At 49.0% G+C, this 20,171-nt stretch overlaps 1 protein-coding gene across 1 annotated transcript; it reads right to left on the reverse strand.

Moving 5' to 3' along the window:
- Window positions 1-1,528: 1,528 nt before the first annotated feature.
- On the reverse strand, window positions 1,529-19,821 carry LOC140637628 (group 10 secretory phospholipase A2-like). The gene is made up of 4 exons (XM_072833979.1): window positions 19,726-19,821; window positions 16,656-16,806; window positions 15,089-15,195; window positions 1,529-1,716 (listed from the first exon to the last, which is right to left on the reverse strand). Exons 1-4 carry the CDS (start codon window positions 19,784-19,786, stop codon window positions 1,574-1,576), a joined length of 462 nt encoding a protein of 153 aa, XP_072690080.1. The 5' UTR covers window positions 19,787-19,821; the 3' UTR covers window positions 1,529-1,573.
- Between the last annotated feature and the right edge of the window lie 350 nt (window positions 19,822-20,171).

The following is a 20,171-nucleotide window of genomic DNA, read 5'->3' on the forward strand; positions in this document are numbered from 1 at the left end:
AGAGAATCAACTTTAACTTTGTACGTGAGGGGAGTCCACACAGACATGGCTAATTCCAAAGACGGACAAAACAAGGCCAGTATTCATCAGGGACTAAGGGAGGGATGTGGGCCTCTGCTTCATGGGGCGTGGTAAGAGCAGATCCCTAACCAGCCCTTTGGCCTGCCCTGCAGACAGGCCACTCATAAAATTCACCTCTGGCAAAAGTCCTTATCCTAGGACAGACCCCAACTCCAACTCTTCTAGGTAGTTAAAGGAGGGGCGGAAGTTTCTCTTGGGCCTGCAGGGTCTCTGCTGCCTGCAGCTCCAAATCTGCATGCCAGAGTGCCCCACCTTGGGGTGGCCTGTCCTTGGCCACTACACTGGGTTAAGGAACACTATGAAGGGGGGTGGCGGGGGAGGCGTGGCAAAGATTTATTCACTAGCATCCTTGTCACGTCAATAACTGATAAAACCTGGAAGTTTCACCAGTACCCAAAAGTGAGCAATCTATAAAACTATGTAATACAGTTCTTTAAAATGAAGTTCCAAAGGTTGGTTGGTTATTTATTTATTAAGATTTTTATTTATTTGAGAGAGCACGTGCAGAAGTGGGGTGGGGGGTCAGGAAGCAGCAGAGGGAGAGGGAGAAGCCCTCGATGTGGGGCTCAATCCCAGGACCCTGGGATCATGACCTGAGCCGAAGGCAGAGTAGCTTCACTGACTGAGCCAGCCAGGCGTCCCTCCAAAGGTTTTTTTTTTTTTTTTTAACGTGGGGAAAAAAACTTATTTTTAAATATTTTATTTATTTATTTATGAGAGAGACAGAGGCAGAGACATAGGCAGAGGGAGAAGCAGGCTCCCCACGGGGAGCCCCATGCAGGACTCGATCCCAGGACCCCGGAATCACACCCTGGGCCAAAGGCAGATGCTCTACTGCTAAGCCACCCAGGTGTCCCAAGAATACTCTTTCTTAAGCTCATAACTACTAGTCTAGAACTTCACAGGAGTGGGCATCTTTTTTTCCCCAAGATTTTATTTGAGAGAGAGACTGAGAAAGCAGGGGGTGAGGGGAGGAGAGGCAGAGGGAGAAGCAGAGTCCACGCTGAGCAGGGAGCCTGACTTGGGGCTCAATCCCAGGACCCCGGGGTCACAACCTGAGCTGAGGGCAGGCACTTACCTGACTGAGCCCCCCCAGGGACCCCAGGAGTGGGCATCTTGTTCATTGCCTCATCCCAGAACACAGAACAAGGCCAGGCACTTGGTAGGTGTTCGTTCATGTTTGACTCCCCACCATCAGGAGCAGGTTAGAACACAAAGCTCAGCCCTTTTTCATAAAGGGCAAACCTCAAAAATGGTATCAAACCCAATACAGCCATGAGCATGGTTGTGGTTTTACAAAAGCAGCACGGGATTTTTGACCTTAAACTGGAAACCACACAAACTCCAGCCCCAAGTTCCGGGAGAGAAAGCAAACAAGGGTTGCAGCTTCAACACTTGGCCTCACCTCCCTCCTGCAAAGAACTGAATGCTGTGTTGATGTGTGAAAAGAGTTTTATTTCCTTGTGTGAAAGAACATTCCCAGTTGGGCTAGTCAGTCACAGGTGGGCGAGTCCTTCTCACATAAGAAACGAGGGTAGAATAAGTACTTTAAGTTGTACTCGGTTTGGGCTAAGCAGTAAGCAATCTCCTTGTCACACGTGCACAAGAGTTCTTGGCACTTGTTGTCCGCTGGTCCTGAAAGAAGTGGGGAAACTGAGTCAGCAGGGTCTCACAGAGACTTGAGAGTCAACACTAGGGAGGCCAACAAAGTGGGGGGTAGGGGGGGAAAAATCCGCAGCTACATGACATTCGACAATTCACAGGATCTCTGTCATGGCAACCTCAAGAGGGAGGTGACGTTGGGCCCATTTTACAGAAACCGAAGTGGCCAGAGAAGTGTGTTCAGATGGGGAAAGTCCAAGGTCCACTTGACCTTTTGGCTTCTCTTTCCCATCAACAGTACACGACTCATCCAAGGATCCGTTCAGATACACAGGTGCCTGGGAACCATCCAGAGCTTTTTGGGAGGAGTGCTTGCTCTGCTACTTCCTCACTGGGTGACCTTGCCTAAGGTTTCAGAGCCAAGTCCTCATTGAAAACGGGATACGGGGGCACCTCGGTGGCTCAGTGGTTGAGCCTCTGCCTTTGGCTCAGGGTGTGATCCTGGAGCCCTGGGATCGAGTCCCACATCGGGCTCCCCGCAGGGAGCCTGCTTCTCCCTCTGCCTGTGTCTCTGCCTCTCTCTTTCTCTGTCTCTCATGAATAAATAGGTAAAAGTTTTAAAATAAAATCCTTAAAAAGAGAGAAACAAAACGGGGGTTACGGAGAAGCCCGAGTGAGAAAGCCCGTGTAGAGTGCCCAGCAGGGGCCTGGCAGGGGACATGCACTCTGCCAGTGTTGGCTCCACCTGCATCCCTCTGCCTTCTTTCTCCACGTCTCTCCCCCATGCTCCTTCAAGAGTGCGTTCCAGCTTTCCCTTCCAGCCAGAGCCTGCCTCTTAGAGACCCAGAGGCTGCCACTCTAAGGTAAGTCTCCTTCCACCTTGGTAATCCCACCACCAGAGATGCTCTACTTGAGGTTAGAAAGATGGCGTGGTCTTTAGGCAGTACCAGAACGCAGAATGCCTGAAACAGCTTAGACATCCTATCTGGCCATGAGGCCCTCTGCCTTTATGTGTGGGCTTGTAATTGTCCACATAATGTATGTATCAATCCCACCCACCACGGAAGCCTTCCAAATTGCTCCCAGAGACACAGTGAAGCACCAGCTATGGAGCTCACCAGCTCCATCATGGGTGTACAGCTCTGAGCCTCTTGACACATGACTTCAACCCTTCTAGGTGTTTCATCAGCACAGAGATAGGAACAGTACCCACTTCTAAGGGCTGCTGGGAGAACGAAAACACACCCAACACATCATTTTAACCAACAGATAAAAGGCAGGACATACAGTAGGCACCCAGTTAGCTGGAGCTGACCTCCTTTGGCCGCCAGCTACTCTTTAAGGATCCTCTCGTGTTCCTTGGAGGGGCACCTGGTGGCTCAGTGGTTGAGCATCTGCCTTCTGCTCAGGCCCTGATCTCAGGGTCCTGGGATCAAGTTCCCCACCGGGCTCCCTGCTCTGAGGGGCGTCTGCTTCTCCCTCTCCTTCTGCCCCTCCTTCCCCACCCCCCACTCATGCTCTCTCTCAAATAAAAATAAAAAACATTTTTTTTTCAATGTTCCTTGGAGACCCTCACAGGTGAAGCATGACAGCCAGAGGTTGGCAGCACCAGGAGGGGCGGGGTGACAGACAGGGTATCAATCAGCAGGCAGGAGGCCGGGCACACTCTGGAAATTATCTTTCTAGGCCCTGTCGTAAGCAGTACAGATTTTTTTTTTAATTAAATTCTGCCCTCCATTGCTCTCTTCCTTCCTTTTTGTTTTTAAAAAAGATTTTATTTGTTTGTTTGTTCATTCATTCATGAGAGGCAGAGACATAGGCAGAGGGAGAAGCAGGCTCCCTACGGGGAGCTCTATGCAGGACTCAATCCCAGGACCCTGGGATCATGACCTAAGCCGAAAGCAGATGCTGAAGCACAGCCACCCAGCTGCCCCATGAACAGCACAGATTGATCCACATGACTGCACCCAGAGCTTCCCAAACTCAGGCCCGCAGCAGTTCAACATTATTGCTTTAAATCCCCTCATTTTTAAAAAAAGTAAGTTGATTAGTAAATAAATTATAATTTAATCATATTACAGGGTGTTAATGACACCAAATAAATCCCACAAAAAATTTCAAAAAAATTCTATATCACTGCCATAAATAGAAAATCAAAATCTTATACCATAAAGAAACTGGTGGAAAAACAAGCAGGAACAAAGAACAGTGGACATAGATTTCTACTAGTAAAGGCTAGTTAGATGCTATTGCCTACCTAAAGGCTGTAAGCCCCAAATCAGGGTGTCTTGCTTAAAAACGGAGATTAGGGGATCCCTGGGTGGCTCAGAGGTTTAGCGCCTGCCTTCAGCCCAGGGCGTGATCCTGGAGTCCCAGGATCAAGTCCCACTTCGGGCTCCCTGCATGGAGCCTGCTTCTCCCTCTGCCTGTGTCTCTGCCTCTCTCTCTGTGTCTCTCATGAATGAATAAATAAAATCTTTAAAAAAAAAAACAAAAACAGGGAGATTAGCAAGTGTAAGAGAGGTTTAGCCTCTCCAGCTGTCAGACCACCCCACAACTGACGCTTGCTCCTTTCCTGCTTGAAAAAATTAACAGAGGACAGGAAGGGAACATTGTTCTCATTTAACCCTCAGGGCTGTGCCACCAGCACCCCAACCTTCCAGAAGAGAAATCCAAGAAGACTGGGGCCCCAACCAGGCCTCAGGACCTGTCCACAGGAAGGGAACCAGGCACCGAGTCAGTGAGGGCACACTCAACCACTGAGCCCCCCACACATCCCATGTTAACACAGGAATTTTAACGACATGAGAAACAGCTTATACTTCAGTAAAGCATAAGAGGTACAAAACATAACTGCTATATATCTTTTTTAAATTATGCACTTGAAAAAGGGAGAACACTGGAAGGTAGTTAACCAAGTGCTTGTCTGTATAGTATCTATGGGGGTTTTGTTTGCCATGAAACTTGCATTTTGTAATCTCAGACTTTTCTACTTTGAGCCCTATGAGACTTCCATGCTTGATCATGGAAAAAGCAACCTCAGACGAAATTTGAAGGGTAGCTATTTCGAAGTGTAATTTAAGATATCTGTTAGATCTAGAACACCTAGGTGGCTCAGCGGTTGAGCATCTGCCTTCGGCTCAGGTCGTGATCCCGGGGTCCTGGGATCGAGTCCCGCATCGGGCTCCCTGCAGGGACCCTGCTTCTCCCTCTGCCTGTGTCTCTGTCTCTTTCTGTGTCTCTCATGAATAAATAAATAAAATATTTTTTAAAAAGTATCTATTAGATTTAAGATATCTATAGCACCGAATGGCAGTGCCAAAAAGAGGTGCCCTGTGGGGGCTTTAGTGGCCTTCCTCCCCACAATCTTTACCAGTTTCCCTCTCTATCCTCTCCCCAGTGTCTATAAACAAACACAACTCACATTTTTTTAAGTGCCCTTGCCATGAAAACTCCCCTTTCAAGAAGAGCCCTCGAGTTCCTTTCTACATAGACATTCTAGAGATGGCTCAAATTCCCAACAGACACAACAGTTCTAGGACTTGATGCTACAGAACCACCACACGGGTGGCACAAGGAGCCACCACGGTCTCCGCAACCAGGGGCCGCAGTTAATGGGGAAGTGGTCAAAATAATGTACATTTGTGTCCCATGGGCATTGGGCAACGTCTGGAGACACTTTTGGTCATCACGACAGGGAGGGAGGATGAACTGGAGCCAAAATGTCAACAGTATCAAGACTGAGAAATTCTGTCATAGGTTATTATCTTGCTTTATCTTATTTTTTTAAGATTTTACTTATTTGTTCATGAGAAACACACAGAGAGAGAGGCAGAGACACAGGCAGAGGGAGAGGCATGCTCCCCATTGAGCAGAGGGCCTGATGCAGAACTCGATCCCAGGACCCCGGGATCACACCCTGAGCTGAAGGCAGATGCTCAACCACCGAGCCACCCAGGTACCCCTATCTTTTTTAAAGATTTTAATTTTAAGTGACCCCTACACCTAACTGTAGGGCTCTAACTCACAACCCTGAGATCAAGAGTCACATGCTCTACTGACTGAGCCAGCCAGGCGTCCCTTATTATCTTGCTTGAAAAGAATGAGGTCGACCCCTATGTTCCAAGATGTCAAAGACACAATGTTAAGTGAATAAAAATTATAAAAATATACGTAGTATGATCTGATTTCATAGGTATAGGTATGTGTATATATATGTGTGTGTATATTTAAACACACGCACAAATCTCGTGATCCCTGGTAGATGGAGCATCACTTTCCACATTACAATATTTCTGTAACGTTTGAGTTTTTCACAACAGACCCATGTTAGGTTTGAAGGAGCACAAGCATGCGGGTGAATGGACAGGTAGATAATATATACATTGATATAGATACATAGATAGATGACAAATAAATAAGTGTAAAAATCAGTAACAGAGGGCAGCCTGGGTGGCTCAGTGGTTTAGCGCTGCCTTCGGCCCAGGGCGTGATCCTGGGGACCAGGGATGGAGTCCCACATTGGGCTCCCTGCATAGAGTCTGCTTCTCCCTCTGCCTATGTCTCTGCTTCTCTCTTTGTGTGTCTTTCATGAATAAATAAATAAAAATCCTTTTTAAAAAAATCAATAACAGAGCCAGACAGTCCAGGAGCAAACCCTCTGAACTTCCCAGGGGCTGCCACACAAGAGACCTGGGCACCTGCAAAGCAGCATGACTGCGTGGACTCCTGGGGAGGGAGCCACTGAAGCTCTAGGGTGGCCTTGTGCCCATGGAGCTGGCTATCTAAGGCTGGCTGTCATGGGGACAAATACCCCAACCATCTCCTCTCCTCTCACCCGACCATCTGTATGTCCTCCCCAAGACTATTGCTACAGCCTCATAACCAGTGCCTGGCTTCCATCCTTGCTCCTTCCAGAATATGCTCCATACAGCTCCATACAGCTCCATATAGCCAAAATGGTTCGGTTAAAATGCAAATAGGATCATGTCCCTCCTCTTTTTTTTTTTTTTTTAAGATTTTATTTATTTATTCATGAAGACACGGAGAGAGGCAGAGACACAGGCAGAGGGAGAAGCAGGCTCCATGCAGGGAGCCCGACGTCGAACTCGATCCTGGGGTCTCCAGTATCAGGCCCTGGGCTAAAGGCGGCGCTAAACCACTGAGCCACCCAGGCTGTCCCCTTTCTCTGTTTTAAACCCTGGCTCCTCGTCTCAGAGGAATACTTTCAACATTGTGTAGCATCTGGACCCCATCTCTCTGCCATCACCACCTACCACTCTCATCTAAGTGACTCTGCTCCAGCCTCGACATCCTCCTTGAGCTTCTCGGACCAGCCAGACATTCATTCCTGCCTCAGGGCCTTTGCACTGGCTGTTCCTACCACCTCTTCCCACAGTTCCTTTCACATTCCCCAGGTCTCTGTTTCAATAGCATCTTATTACTGCTTCTCTGCCCCCCTGGCCATTCCATATAAAAGAGTATCCCTTACCCTGCTCCCCTGCATTGTTTATTGAGGCAAAATGCCAATAGCAAAATTTGCCATTTTAAAGTGCATGAGTCGGGATCCCTGGGTGGCTCAGCGGTTTGGCGCCTGCCTTTGGCCCAGGGCGCGATCCTGGAGTCCCGGGATCGAGTCCCGCGTCAGGCTCCGGGCATGGAGCCTGCTTCTCTCTCCTGTGTCTCTGCCTTTCTCTCTCTCTTTCTCTATCATAAATAAATAAAATCTTTAAAAAAAAAATAAATAAAGTGCATGAGTCAGTGGCATTTAGTATGTTCACACATTGTGCAACCGTCAGTCCTATCTAGATCCAAAATATTTCTATCACTCCAAAAGAAACTTCCATATCCATTAAGAAGTCACTCCCCATTACCCCTCGCCTGAGTCCCACTAACCTCTCCTGGCAACCACTAATCTGCTTTCCATCTCTATGGGTTTGCCCATTCTGGACATTTCGTATAAATGGAATCATACATTATGTGACCTTTTGCATGTGGCTTCTTTCTCTTAGCAAAATCTGCTTAAAAGTCACCCACGTTGTAGCAGGTATGATACTTCACCTGCTTTATTTTCCAACACAGCACTTATAACAACGATCAGCACAGACACTATATATCCCATCCTCCTCCTTTTAAACAACAGAACCTTATTTCTCCATCTTGCCCAAAACCTAGCACGGAGCCTGGCACAGAGTAGATTCTCAGCGACATCTGTTGGGAGAAGGACAGGAAAGTCATACTTGCCAATTCTCATACAAAGCCAGCATCTAAATTTTATCATTCTCATTTTATGCGTGAGGAAGGCAGAGCTCAGAGGGATTCAGTGGATACTTGTCCAAGACCACAGCAGTAAGCAGCGGGGGGACCAGGATTCCAGCTCAGAATCAGCTGACCCAGCTGCCTTGTGTTCCCACCCTACTCCCTGAGAAAGAGAGTTCTTTCCTTCCTTCCTTCAATTGGAGAGAGTGAAGGGAAGGATGCACACAGAGGGAGAGAGAGAATCTAAGGCAGGCTCCATGCCTAGCATGGAGCCAGACATAGGGCTTGATCTCATGACCCTGAGGTCATGACCTGAACCGAAATCAAAAGTCAGATGCTTAACCATCTGAGCCACCCAGGTGCCCCAGAAAGTTTCTTTCAAAAGCAAAACTTAGTCTGACTGCTCCATGGCCTCAAGAACACGACAGCATCATGTTAGTCAAGAATAACCAAAACTTAAAAGGAAAAACAGCCCCCAAGGATTAAGCTTAAAATAAAGGTCTGCCAGTAAATATTATTATAGGCTTAAAAACAAATTTTAATATATTTAAGTCAAGCCCATAAATGGAAAATGGGCAACACCTGTAATTAGGTAAACGGCTATGTTCGGAGTATCTCCAAACAGAATAAGAGAATATTTTTAGCCAAAAACAAATGCAGAATAGGTATTTTGGTTCTTTTCATTTGGTTCAGGGAGGGCAGCTCTATAAACAGGCACGGACTCCACCAGTAGACACACCAATAAATATTTTACAGACATCACTTTAACATGCTAAGTGGCAAGCAGAACATGCAGGTCGAAGGGAAACGGGAGAGAACTGTGAGAGATTTCCCAGTGAAGGCCCGTTTCACCTCCTCTCTGCCCACTCTCGGAGGGGGCAGTCCGGGGACAGAGGATGCACCCAGGAGCGGGCACATGGCCACCACATTAAGCAGGCCACTCCTCTCCCTGAACTTCATTCAGTTTCCTCAACTCTAAATAAGAGGGCTGGACGAGACCAAGTCTGGGACACTTTCAGTCCTAAAAATTCAGCTTTGCTCTTATACCAACCACTACTTGATGCTAAGGAGATACAGCTGAGAGTCCATGAATATTTTTAAGGCCATCCTTCTAGTAACCCCTTCCTTCCCTGCAGCTCAGGAGCTGAGAGTTTAATGGAGAGTCATCCCAGATTTCACCATTCTCTCTAATGGAGGTAACAGGGGCCAGAGAGAAGTTCAGATCAAGCGGACAGCTGGAGAAGGAAAGGGAAAGAGGAACAGCCCCTGTCCAACCTGTTTATCGTATTATAGACCCTTTTTTTCACCTTGGCAATACCCATCTTCCAGATAAGGAAACTAAGGCACAGGGAGGTCATTCATCTAGGGCCAAGTGATGGGTACCAAGACCAACAAGGGTACCAAGACTACTCAGTGGGGCAAAGTAAGTCTCTTCAATAAATGGTGCCAGAAGAACTGGATATACACATGCAAAAGAAGGAAGGTGGATCCCTACCTCACACATATACAAACATTAACTCAGAGTCGATCAATGACCTAAACGTAAGAGTTCAAATTATAAAGCTATTAGAAAAAAAAGAGGGGTAAATCTTTGTGACATAGGATCTGGCAGTGGATTCTTAGAGGCCAACAAAAACTCAATAAAAAACAAAATAGAAAAAAAAAACAAAAAAAAAACAAAATAGATAATCTGGACTTTTTTCAAAATTAAGACTTTTATGCATCCAATATGTTATCAATAAAATGCAAAAACAACCTACAAAGTGGAAGAAAATGTTTGAAAATCACATATCTGATAAGGGTCTAGGATCCAGAATATATAAAGAACTCTTATAACTCAATAGCAAAGAGACAACCCAATAAAAAATGAGCAAAGAGGCACCTGGTGGGCTCAGTGTGTGACCCTCAGTCTCAGGGTTGTGAGTTCAAGCCCAATGTTGAGTGTAGAGATTACTTAAAAATAAAAACTTTAAAAATAAATAAACAAAATAAAAATGAGCAAAAGACTTGAACAGACATTTCTCCAAAGAAAACATAAGAATGGCCAACAAGCACATGAAAAGACACTCAATGTCATTAGTCATTACAGAAATGCAAACCAAAACCATGAGATACACTGAGCAGCCCCACTAAAAACAGAACAAATGAGAAGATAATAAGCATTGACAAGGCTGTGAAGAAGCGGGTCCCTCATACACGGCCAATGACAATACGAAGGAGTGCAGCTTCCGTAGAAAAGTTTGGCGGTTCCTCAAAAAGTAAAACAGAGAATTGCCAGATGACCCTGCAATTCCATTCATAGTGATAGACCCCAAAGAAATTAAAACGGGTGCTCAAATACTTATTCATGAATGTTCAGAGCAGCACTATTCGCAGTACTCAGAAGGTGCAAAGAACCCAGTGTCCACCAACAGATGAATGGATAAACAGAATGTGGTCTGTCCCCACAGACGGAATGTTACTCAGCCATAAAAAGGAATGAAGTTCAGCTACGTCCCACAATATGAAATGAACCTTAAAAATATAACGGTAAGTGAAGGAAGACAAACACCAAAGCCACGGATGATATGATTTCATTTATATGAAATTATATACATAATGTATATTATATCAATAGATTTATGGATTCTAATTGTATACATATTCATATATTTAGCATATTGATTAATATATTACCATATAGTTACATGTTATATATAATTATATTTTTTGTATATGTATATATATAAATCTATATATAACGTGTTATCTATAATTATATTTTCTATATGTTCTAATTATATATAATAGATTCTAATAGATATATATGTCTATTATATAGTATTATATGTTATAATATAATTATATACCATTATATATGGCATATATATAATGCTGTGTTGTGCTGGGATTCTCTCCCTCCATCTCTCTCTGCCCCTACCCCCCTCACATGCATGTACCTTCTCTCTCTCTCAAAAAAAAAAGGAAGTAATGGGGCACTGGCTGGCTCACTTGGCGCAGTATATATATATATATATATATATATATATATATATATATATATAAATAATTCTAATTTTATATATAATATATAATATATTCTAATTATATATATAAATATAATTTTTATATATTTATAAAATATATATTCCTAAACGTGAATAAATTCTAATATATAATATAAATATATATAATTATATATATAAAATTCTAATTTTATATATATATAAAATATATATAATATATAATTCTAATATATATATAATAGATTCTAGTCTAATTCTAATATATATATAATATATATATATATATATAAAATTAGAATCAATATAGCCACAGAGATGGAAAGCAAATTGGTGGTTGCCAGGTGCCAGCGGCAGGGGAAATAGGAACTGACTGCCTAGTGGGGTTATTTTGAGGAAAAGGGTAGGGTTGGAAGAAAATCTTTTGGAGCTAGACAGAGGTGGTGGGTGGAGGACACTATAAATGTATTAAATATCACTGAAATTTATGCTATTAATGTTTAATATTTTGTTATGTTTATCTCAATTAAAAATAAGAAGGAAGAAATGGTACAGAACCAGTTTCTGGGTCAGCAGCCTTACCTACGTTGTACGTGTACTATTAGTTCCTATTTTTATTTATTTATTTTTTCAGATTTTATTTTTAAGTAATCTCTACACCCAATATGGGGCTCGGACTCATGACCCCAGATCAAGCGTCACATGCTGCGCCAAGTGAGCCAGCCCCATTACTTCCTTTTTTTTTTTGAGAGAGAGAGAGGGTGCATGCATGTGAGGGGGTTAGGGGCAGAGAGAGATGGAGGGAGAGAATTCCAGCACAGCAGAGCCCTACACGGGGCTCGATCCCACAACCCTGAGATCATGACCAAAATCAAGAGTTGGACGCCCAACCGACTGAGCCACCCAGGGGCCCCTACTTCCTATGTTTAAAATACATCCAGCTTTTTAATTTGAAAGGAACTCAAATACATGGAAAATACCATCCATCAAAAGGTAATCCTAAAAATAAATGCCTCAGTCCATTTCTTACTGCTTTAAGAGAAAACCAGTAAGGTTGCTTTGAGGGACACTTAACATTTTTAACTGCTGTTTTATTTTTCTTCTAACTGCAGAAGCGACTAGTTGTAAAACGTACAGTGAAGTTAGGATGGATTCTGTTACAATTATCCTCCTTAAATACATGCTGCTTGCGAGTAAAGACAAGATAAATGGGTAGGCAGATAGATAAATAGGAAAAATCTTTTTTAATGAATTTATTTATTTATTCATGAGAGACACAGAGAGGGACAGAGACTCAGGCAGAGGGAGAAGCAGGCGCCCTACAGGGAGCCCGATGTGGGACTCGATCCAGGGACCCCAGGATCACGCCCTGGGCCAAAGGCAGACGCTCAACCACTGAGCCACCCAGGTGCCCCAATAGGAAGAATTTTTTTAAGGCAGAATTCAACTGATGAACAGAACTGTTCTTGGATACAAGCCTGCTCTCTCTGTTAAAAAAATAAAATAAAATCAGCAAGTGTTCTAAGGATGTTAAAGCTAAAGTAGCAGTGAACTGAGACTTTCTCCTCCACAAAGTTAGAAGGATTGTAAGAGAGGGGCACCTGGCTGGCTCAGTCAGGGGAGCGTGTGACTCTTGATTTCATGAGGTGAGTTCGAGCCCCATGGGGATACTGAGGCCCTGACCAATCAGGGCTGGCCCACCGTCACAGGATCTGAGTCACTGACTGAGCTGGTGACCACCAGGTCAGGGACTGCAAACCCACATGTCCACTGGGACAGGCAGTACTAATAAGTGAAGAAAACATGCATCAAACACAGAAATACTCCTCATTTCGACAAATAAATGGGCTCAGCACTCCCATGTATTTTGTGGAAGCAGTAAGACTCTCAGTCTACCTTCTTTCTACCTGGGTTTGTCAGAAATATCTATTTTCTGAGGTGCCAGTGTGGCTCAGTTGGCTAAGCATCTGCCTTTGGCTCAGGTCATGTTCCTGGGGTCCTGGGATCAAGTCCCTGATCAGGCTCCCTGCTCAGCGGGGAGTCTGCTTTTTCCCTCTCCCTCGGGCCCTCTCCCTCCCCTCCACTCTTGTTCTCTCTTCTCTCAAAAAAAACCATAATAAAACCTTGAAAAAAAGAGAGAAATATTTATTTTCCATAACCAAATGAAGAGCACAAAGGAAGTGGAATAGGGTAATTGTCACTTGTCCTCACTGGGAGTCTATAGGGCATAGTGAGGACTGGGGCAGATGGGAGAGATTGGCTCTCCCTGTAATTGGCAGTCCCTCTAAGCTCCGGCCAAAGGTTGCTACTGGGTCTGATGCAACTGGAGCCCCCAGTTTTTTGTTTTTTTGTTTTGTTTTACCCCCAGTTTTTTTGAAAGGAAAACCAGACATTCAGAAATTCCGATTTTTTAGTGTGACCTATTTTGATTTTTCAAGTATGGGCTCAAACTGCTTTTCTAAACACTGCACAGGTGAAGCCAGACATCTGCAGGACAATCGTGGCTTGGGGACACCAGCTTGCAATACTATTAGCCCTATTTTGAGAGAGGAGGACACAGTGTCCAGAGACAGGAAAAGGTTTTCCTGAGGTCCCCAAATGGTAAGTGCCAGAATGTCCCTAGAACGTGGGCTTGTTCTGGCTCAGCCTCAGGGAAGAAGGCCCAGTGTCATGAACACTCATCTTATAGGCTCAGCTAAGTTTCTTCCCACCCCCCACCCCCCGCCAACGCATTTACTAGGAGGGGACCCAGACCACAGCCTCCACAGCCTCTGGTCCCCCTAGTGCAGTACATTTGGGGCGGGAGCCTCAGAATCATGGTGTAGGCAGGTCATCAGACCATGCCAAGCTGGAGCTGGCCTGCATCTCAAGGGAATCCCATGTTTTGATGCCCGTCAGACTAACTTGCAGAGACCAGGCACTTCACCCTCACCCAGCTCAGGCTGTGTATTCCTTTTCTTTCTAAGCTTTGGCTCACGAGTAATTCATGGAGACGTTCTCTTCGTAAGAGAAGCGAGGGGCGCCCGGGGGGCTCAGTTGCTTAACCGTCCGCCTTCGGCTCAGGTCATGATCCCGGGCTCCCCATGGAGCCCCGCATCGGGCTCCCTGCTCAGCCGGGAGCTGCTTCTCCTTCCCCCTACTCATGCACACACACACACACTCTCTCTCTCTCTCTCTCTCTCGCTCTCTCTCTCAAATCGATTTTTTTTAAGATTTTATTTATTTATTCATGAGAGATACAGAGAGAGAGGCAGAGACACAGGCAGAGGGAGAAGCAGGCTCCATGCAGGGAGCCCAATGCGGGACTCGATCCTGGGACCCCAGGATCACACCCTGGGCCCAAGGCTGACACTCAACGACTGAGCCCCCCAGGCAATCCCCAAAATCGATTTTTTTAATCCAGATTTTTAAAAAAAATCTTTAAAAGGAGGGAAACATTATAGGAATGTGAACTTGCCTTCCACCACACTGCCCTCAGCCCGATCCTGTCCCTAGTGATGACCACAGCTACCCACAACACGCCACGTATCTCTATATAACTTTTTCTGAGCTTTGCAAGTGTCTACACGTAGCCATGGAAAGTAAGCAGGCTACTGTGTTGCAAGCTTCTCTCCTCCTTCCTTCCTTCTTCTTTCCTCTTTCTTTCTTTCTTTCTTTCTCTTTCTTTCTTTCCTTCCTTTCTTTCTTTCTTTCTTTCTTTCTTTCTTTCTTTCTTTCCTTTCTTTCCTTTCTTTCCTTTCTTTCCTTCTTTCCTTCTAGAAATGTGCTTTACCAGACATGTCATTCTGCAGCTTGCTTTTCCACTCAACACCTTCTCGGGCCAGCACGAGGATCTATCTTATCCATCTCAGCAGGCTGCAGAGTCATCCATAATAAGAAGACATCACAGGTTTATCTACCCATGCCCCATCTGATGGACACTGAGGTCATTTACACCTGGTGTCACTTCGATCTTTTTTAGCTTTTGTCCAGACCAAAGAAATAGGTTTCTCCGTCCCTTTCTGTACGTGCCAGGTGTTACAGATCACTTCTCGTAGATAACCCCAGGGGGTGGCCTCTGGGGCGTTGGGAGCAGTGGTGAGTTCCTGCGGCCAGGATGCCCGGGCCTCCCGGGGAGGTAGGTGCGGGCGCTGCTGGGGACTCACCACACACGATGCTCTGGTTGACACACTGCCAGGGGTAGCGCTCCATCTTGGGTCTGCAGCCAGCCTGCTCGGCACGCATGTAGCAGCAGTCGTGCTGATGACAGCACCTGCGGGTGGCAGACAGGTAGACCAGCAAGTGGGTGCAGGCGGGGATGCCCTCGTGGCCATCCTCCTGCGCTGGGACTATGGGCAAGTGAGGACACGCAGGGAGCCAGCCTCCTCTGGTCCAAGCTTTGTCCCCGAGAATCCCCACCCTGGGAAATCATTTTGCGGAGCCCCAGTGTGTGCTGCTGGGCCCAGTCCCCTGGCCCCCCACTCCCCCCACCACCACCACCCCACCCCCGCCACCTGCCTCCTCTGTGTCTCTGAGCTGCAGCTGCACCTGCCGCCTCTCTGGGCCTGGAGTGAGCCGAGCCCTGCGTGCCTCCTGCCTCTGCCCTGGGACAGCTTCCTGCCCACCCTCCCTCCCCTGGTCTCAGCCCAAGAACCAGCCTCTGTCCCAAGATGTCACCCAGCTCCCGATGTCCCCAGTCTGGTCTCCTGGTTACACCCTCTCATAAAACTAGGTTCCTTCCCTTGGGGGGCAGGTTTATAATGAGACTCTCATTTCAGGGACAGACTGATGAGCACCTGTCCTCACTGGCCAGAGCTCTGTGGGGACAGGACCGTTTCAGAGATGAGGTCAGCCCGATTCCACTCTGCCCTCAAGGAGCCCCCAGTCTAGTGGGGGAGGCAGACAAGCCATCGGACACCACATGCATGGCGAGAAGTGCTGGGACGGAGGAGAGGGGGCTTCCAGGAGCCAGAGGCGGGGCACAGCCGGGCTTCAGGGCAGCCTTCCCGGACCTCATCTGGGAGGACGGAGAGGAAGCGGACTATGACACATGGGAGCAGGAGCCTTGGAAGCACGAGACCCAGCAAAGACCTGTCTGTGACGACCAGGTCCTCGGAGCCAGGGAAGAGCCCATCGCATTCTGCCCTCGGCCACCTACCCCTGGCTGTGTGGCAGTGAGTGTTCCTGAGCCTCAGGGGACGGCCCTCATGCCCGCCCCTACAGATAAATGAAAGGAAGTCCCAGAAAGACCCAAACCCACAGCAGGCACTTCTCACCTGGCAGTGGAGCGTAGGGATTAGGGGCATCCAGCCGGCCAGGCTGCCCGGATTCGGATCCCAGCCCCCACCCTTTACTCCCTCGGTGGCCCCAGACAAATTACTTATCTCTCTGGCCTCAGTGTCCTCATCTCTGAAACGGGGTTGTTGTGAGGACTAAGAGGGGTTCTCAGAACAGTTCCTGGTGCACAGTAAGTCTGATCAACTTTACGTTACTTTTTCAGGCAAAGTAATTCATCCGATGGCCCGACTGGGATGCAGCTGGCACCAGGGTCTGTCCCCATTGGCGGTACCCAGGAAGCCCTCTGCCTGTAAGGTTGTACCACGTGCTGGAATTTTCCTAGTCTAAATAGAAAGCTCGCTTATGGGCATTTCCTTACATAGGCCTTAACTAAAGATCCTTAGACCTTATATAGGTCCTCAGACCTTTTAAAGCTGAGCCCAGGTATGCACTCACCAGTCGATGGTATCCCGGGGCTGGCCATAGCCACCCAGGCCACAGTAGCAGCCATAGCTTATGTAGGACAGGGGGCTGCGGGTACCAACACAGTTCATGGTCCCTGCCAGTTCTAGAAGCCCACGCCGATGCACATGTGACCTAGGGGAAGCTAGAGGAAAACAGAAACCAGAGGTTGCAGGGCAGGGTTTGGGGTTAAGGGCACAGTCTAAGAAGGGCTTGGATGATGCTGGGTTTGAATCCTGCTTCTCCTACTTCCTGGCTGTGTGACCTTAGACAACTTACTCAACCCTCTATGCCTTGGTTTCCTCGTTTAAAAATAGGGAGATAAAGGGAACCTCATTTTATCAAACGAAAGGACATCATGCATGTAAAGCAGCAGGCACATAACAAGCTCTAACAACCTCTAATGTCTTCAAGGCAGCCACGAGAGAGAAAACGAGTCACGGAGCCACAGCATCTGAAAGGTCACACCCCTGGGCCTTTGCACAGGAATGTTCTGATTTCCAATCTCCTGCCCTCATCTACTCCAGATGAAGTCAGATTGCTGGTCCCACGTCAAACGTCTGCCCAGTTGCCGGTGCTGGGCATTGGGTGTCAGAGATGAGCTAAACAGGGTCCCTGCCACCAAGGAGGGCTCCTCTGCAGGGGCTTTCTGTCCCTGGGTCTCCCTCTGCCCCTACCACTCCTCTCCAGACTCTGGATCAGTGCCTTTTGCATCTTCTCTATTTTTCACTGCCCACGCATGGATTCTTCCCGCAGGGAGACCCCGTGGCCTGAGCCCAGCCATTTGTCTCGATCCCCAAGCAGCTCTGACACTCAGCAACGCATAGGAGGTATGACTGGAACCCTGCGACTCACAGTGAGGAAGAGGAGACCAGGGCAGGAAGGAACGACCCCTACGGTCCCACAGCCCACAGGAACCTGATCTGACTAGGGGGCTTCCACCTCCAAACCAGCGCGCCTTCCCCTTCACCCAATAACGCCAAAGGCAGGAGGCCTGCCGGGATGACACAGCTGAGAGGCACCAACGTGGCCACTGCCGGGCACCAGGGGCCTCCAAACCCTCTGTCGTGACCTGGGCATCCAATAATCCCAAAGCAACTCCTCTGTCCAGTGAAGGCAATGAGTCTGCTCTCTGGCATTGGTAAAAAACAAAACAAAACAAAAAAACAAACAAACAAACAAACAAAAAAAAAACAGAGCACCAGGAAAGAGGGCAAGTGCTTGAACCTCACCTCATACCAACCACCACGCTCCCTGACAGGCACCTCCTATTGTCAATAGCACAGCCACCTTGTCTTGCAGGTAGCTGTCCTCCCACTGACAGATGGAGAGACTGAGGCCACAGATGCACAGGGTTGGTGAGGCCCAGAGGGGAAACTCTCACCAGGGCCTGCCTGATTCCTGGGTGTCCGCTCCGGGACTGAGAGCCAGGCCAGGGCTGTGCATCGCATCTGCACATCAAGGTCTCATCTCTTTTCATCTAAAAATGGGTTTCCATCACCTTGACTTTTTTTGAAGAGTCAGGCCCAAATTAAACCCATTGTGGGTTTTTTTATTTGTTTTTTTCTCAGTGGAAAAAGTACCCTATTTGTGGGGGCAGAGGAAAAATAGAGATGAGTTAAATAAAAAAACACAGAAACAAGTTTAATTAAAACTTTGCCCACCCCCTTCCCCCGGTGACAAGTCCTCACTCTTGCAGAACTGGCCAGGTGCTGCTCCCGGCTGCCCACGTGTCTGCCCAAAACCTCCCTTGGCTCCCACCACCCTCCAGAGGCTCCGGGGCCTCGTTGCAGCCCAGAGGCTCTGCACGAGCCGGGTCTTCCCACCCCGCCATGTCCTCTCTCAACACCCCCATGCAGACCCTGCTCATCATTAACCTCTCCCCCGGTTGAACTTCGGATCACATCCTCTCTGCGCTGCAGATGCCCTCACTCCCTGCTCACCTGTCACCTCCTTCTCTAATCCACCTGGCCCGCAGGGGACCACAAGGGTCCTTATCACACTGTGCTGCTGTTTATGCGAGTGACCTTCCGGGCTGGGAGCTCTTTGAGGGCAGATCTCTGCTGTAGACAGCTCCAGAATCCCCGGCACACAGTGGGCTTCCAGAAAAGGTTCCCTGAGCTCCGGATCCACAGAGCCCCGAGGCACACTCCCAGGCTGAGCATACCTGAGGGGGCCCCAGTCCTAACCCCCTACCCCAAAGCTGTCCCCAGAGGTCCCCCACCCGCACCTGACCACAGCGTGGCAACGTCAGGGTCCTGCGCACACCCCCCTACAGAGGACCACGGCTTGGGGCAGATGTCCAGCACCGAGTTTGGAACCAAGGAAAACACTCCCTCGTGCCAACTTAGGTGAGGCAGGTCATTCTGGGGTCTGTTTGCTCTGTCTGCCCACAACACCCTCTGCTTGGGAGTGCCAAGGCTGTCCAGGCGTGCCGTGGGCCCGAGTCTGTGTGTGTGTGTGTGTGTGTCCACATTGGGCTGTCTGGTATGCCTGAGCTGTGTGTGTCGGGGGGTGTGCACCACCGTGTTCCCTCCCAGGCACCCCTGCCTGTGTCCGTGCATGAACCTGTCCACGAATTCTACACCTGAGAGCCCCGGTGAGGCCTAAGGTGTTGTGCACCCCAGCATCTCCCTGCTTGTGGTGTGTCTGTGTATTTTCCTGTGAGTGGGTGTGTCTGTACACCTCCCCGGGGGGCGGGGGGAGGCAGGTATTGAGGGGACCTCTTCAAGGGTGATGGCGGGGGGCAGGTGAGAAAGCCACCTTCTGCTCTTCCCCTGCCTCTCCCAGGTGTCCCCCTCCCCCTGGCAGGGGGGGACCTCAGACCCCAGAGACAGGTTGGGGGAAGGGTCAGTTCACAGCCCCCAGGCCAGGCGTCTGGAGGGTGCCCCTGGGGCAGGGCTGGGGGACAGGGATCCCGGAAACCTGGCAGGAGCGCGCAGGGGTGCTGAAGAGCTCGCGCGCCCCGGCGGTGGGGTCGGGGGAGGCGGGGGGAGGCTGATGAGTTGGAAGGGCTGCAGGGGGTACCCCGGTTCCTCCGGGGCGCCTGTCCCCGCTCACTCACCGGCGCTGGGCGCGAGCGCGTGTGCCAGGAGCAGCAGCAGCAGCAGCGGCGGCGGCGGCATTGCGGGCGGCCGCGCACAGCGGACCCACCCGACGGCGGCAGGTGCGGGCCCTCTGCCGGCCGCCGCGCTCCGGCCCGCGCCCCCTGCCCGCCGCCCCGCCCCGCCCCGCCCCGCCCCTGCCCCCCGCCCCCGCCCCCGCCCCGGGCCCGGCCTGCGGGCGGGGCGAGCGCTCCCGGACCTCCGCCGCCGCTCCCAGGGCGCAGTGGGCGCGCGGCCCGGGCCGAGGCGCGGCTCCGGGGACCGGGAGAGCTGCGGGGGGCGGGCGGGGCGGGGGGGGCGGGGGGCTGGCGGGGAGCGGGCAGCAGAGGCGCTCTGCGGCTGGCATCACCTGCGGGCCCTCCCCGCGCTCCCTGGATGCCCGAGAGGAAGGCGAGACGGGGCGGGG

This window comes from Canis lupus, chromosome 8 (genome assembly GCF_048164855.1).
Source record: "Canis lupus baileyi chromosome 8, mCanLup2.hap1, whole genome shotgun sequence".
Taxonomy (NCBI): domain Eukaryota; kingdom Metazoa; phylum Chordata; class Mammalia; order Carnivora; family Canidae; genus Canis; species Canis lupus.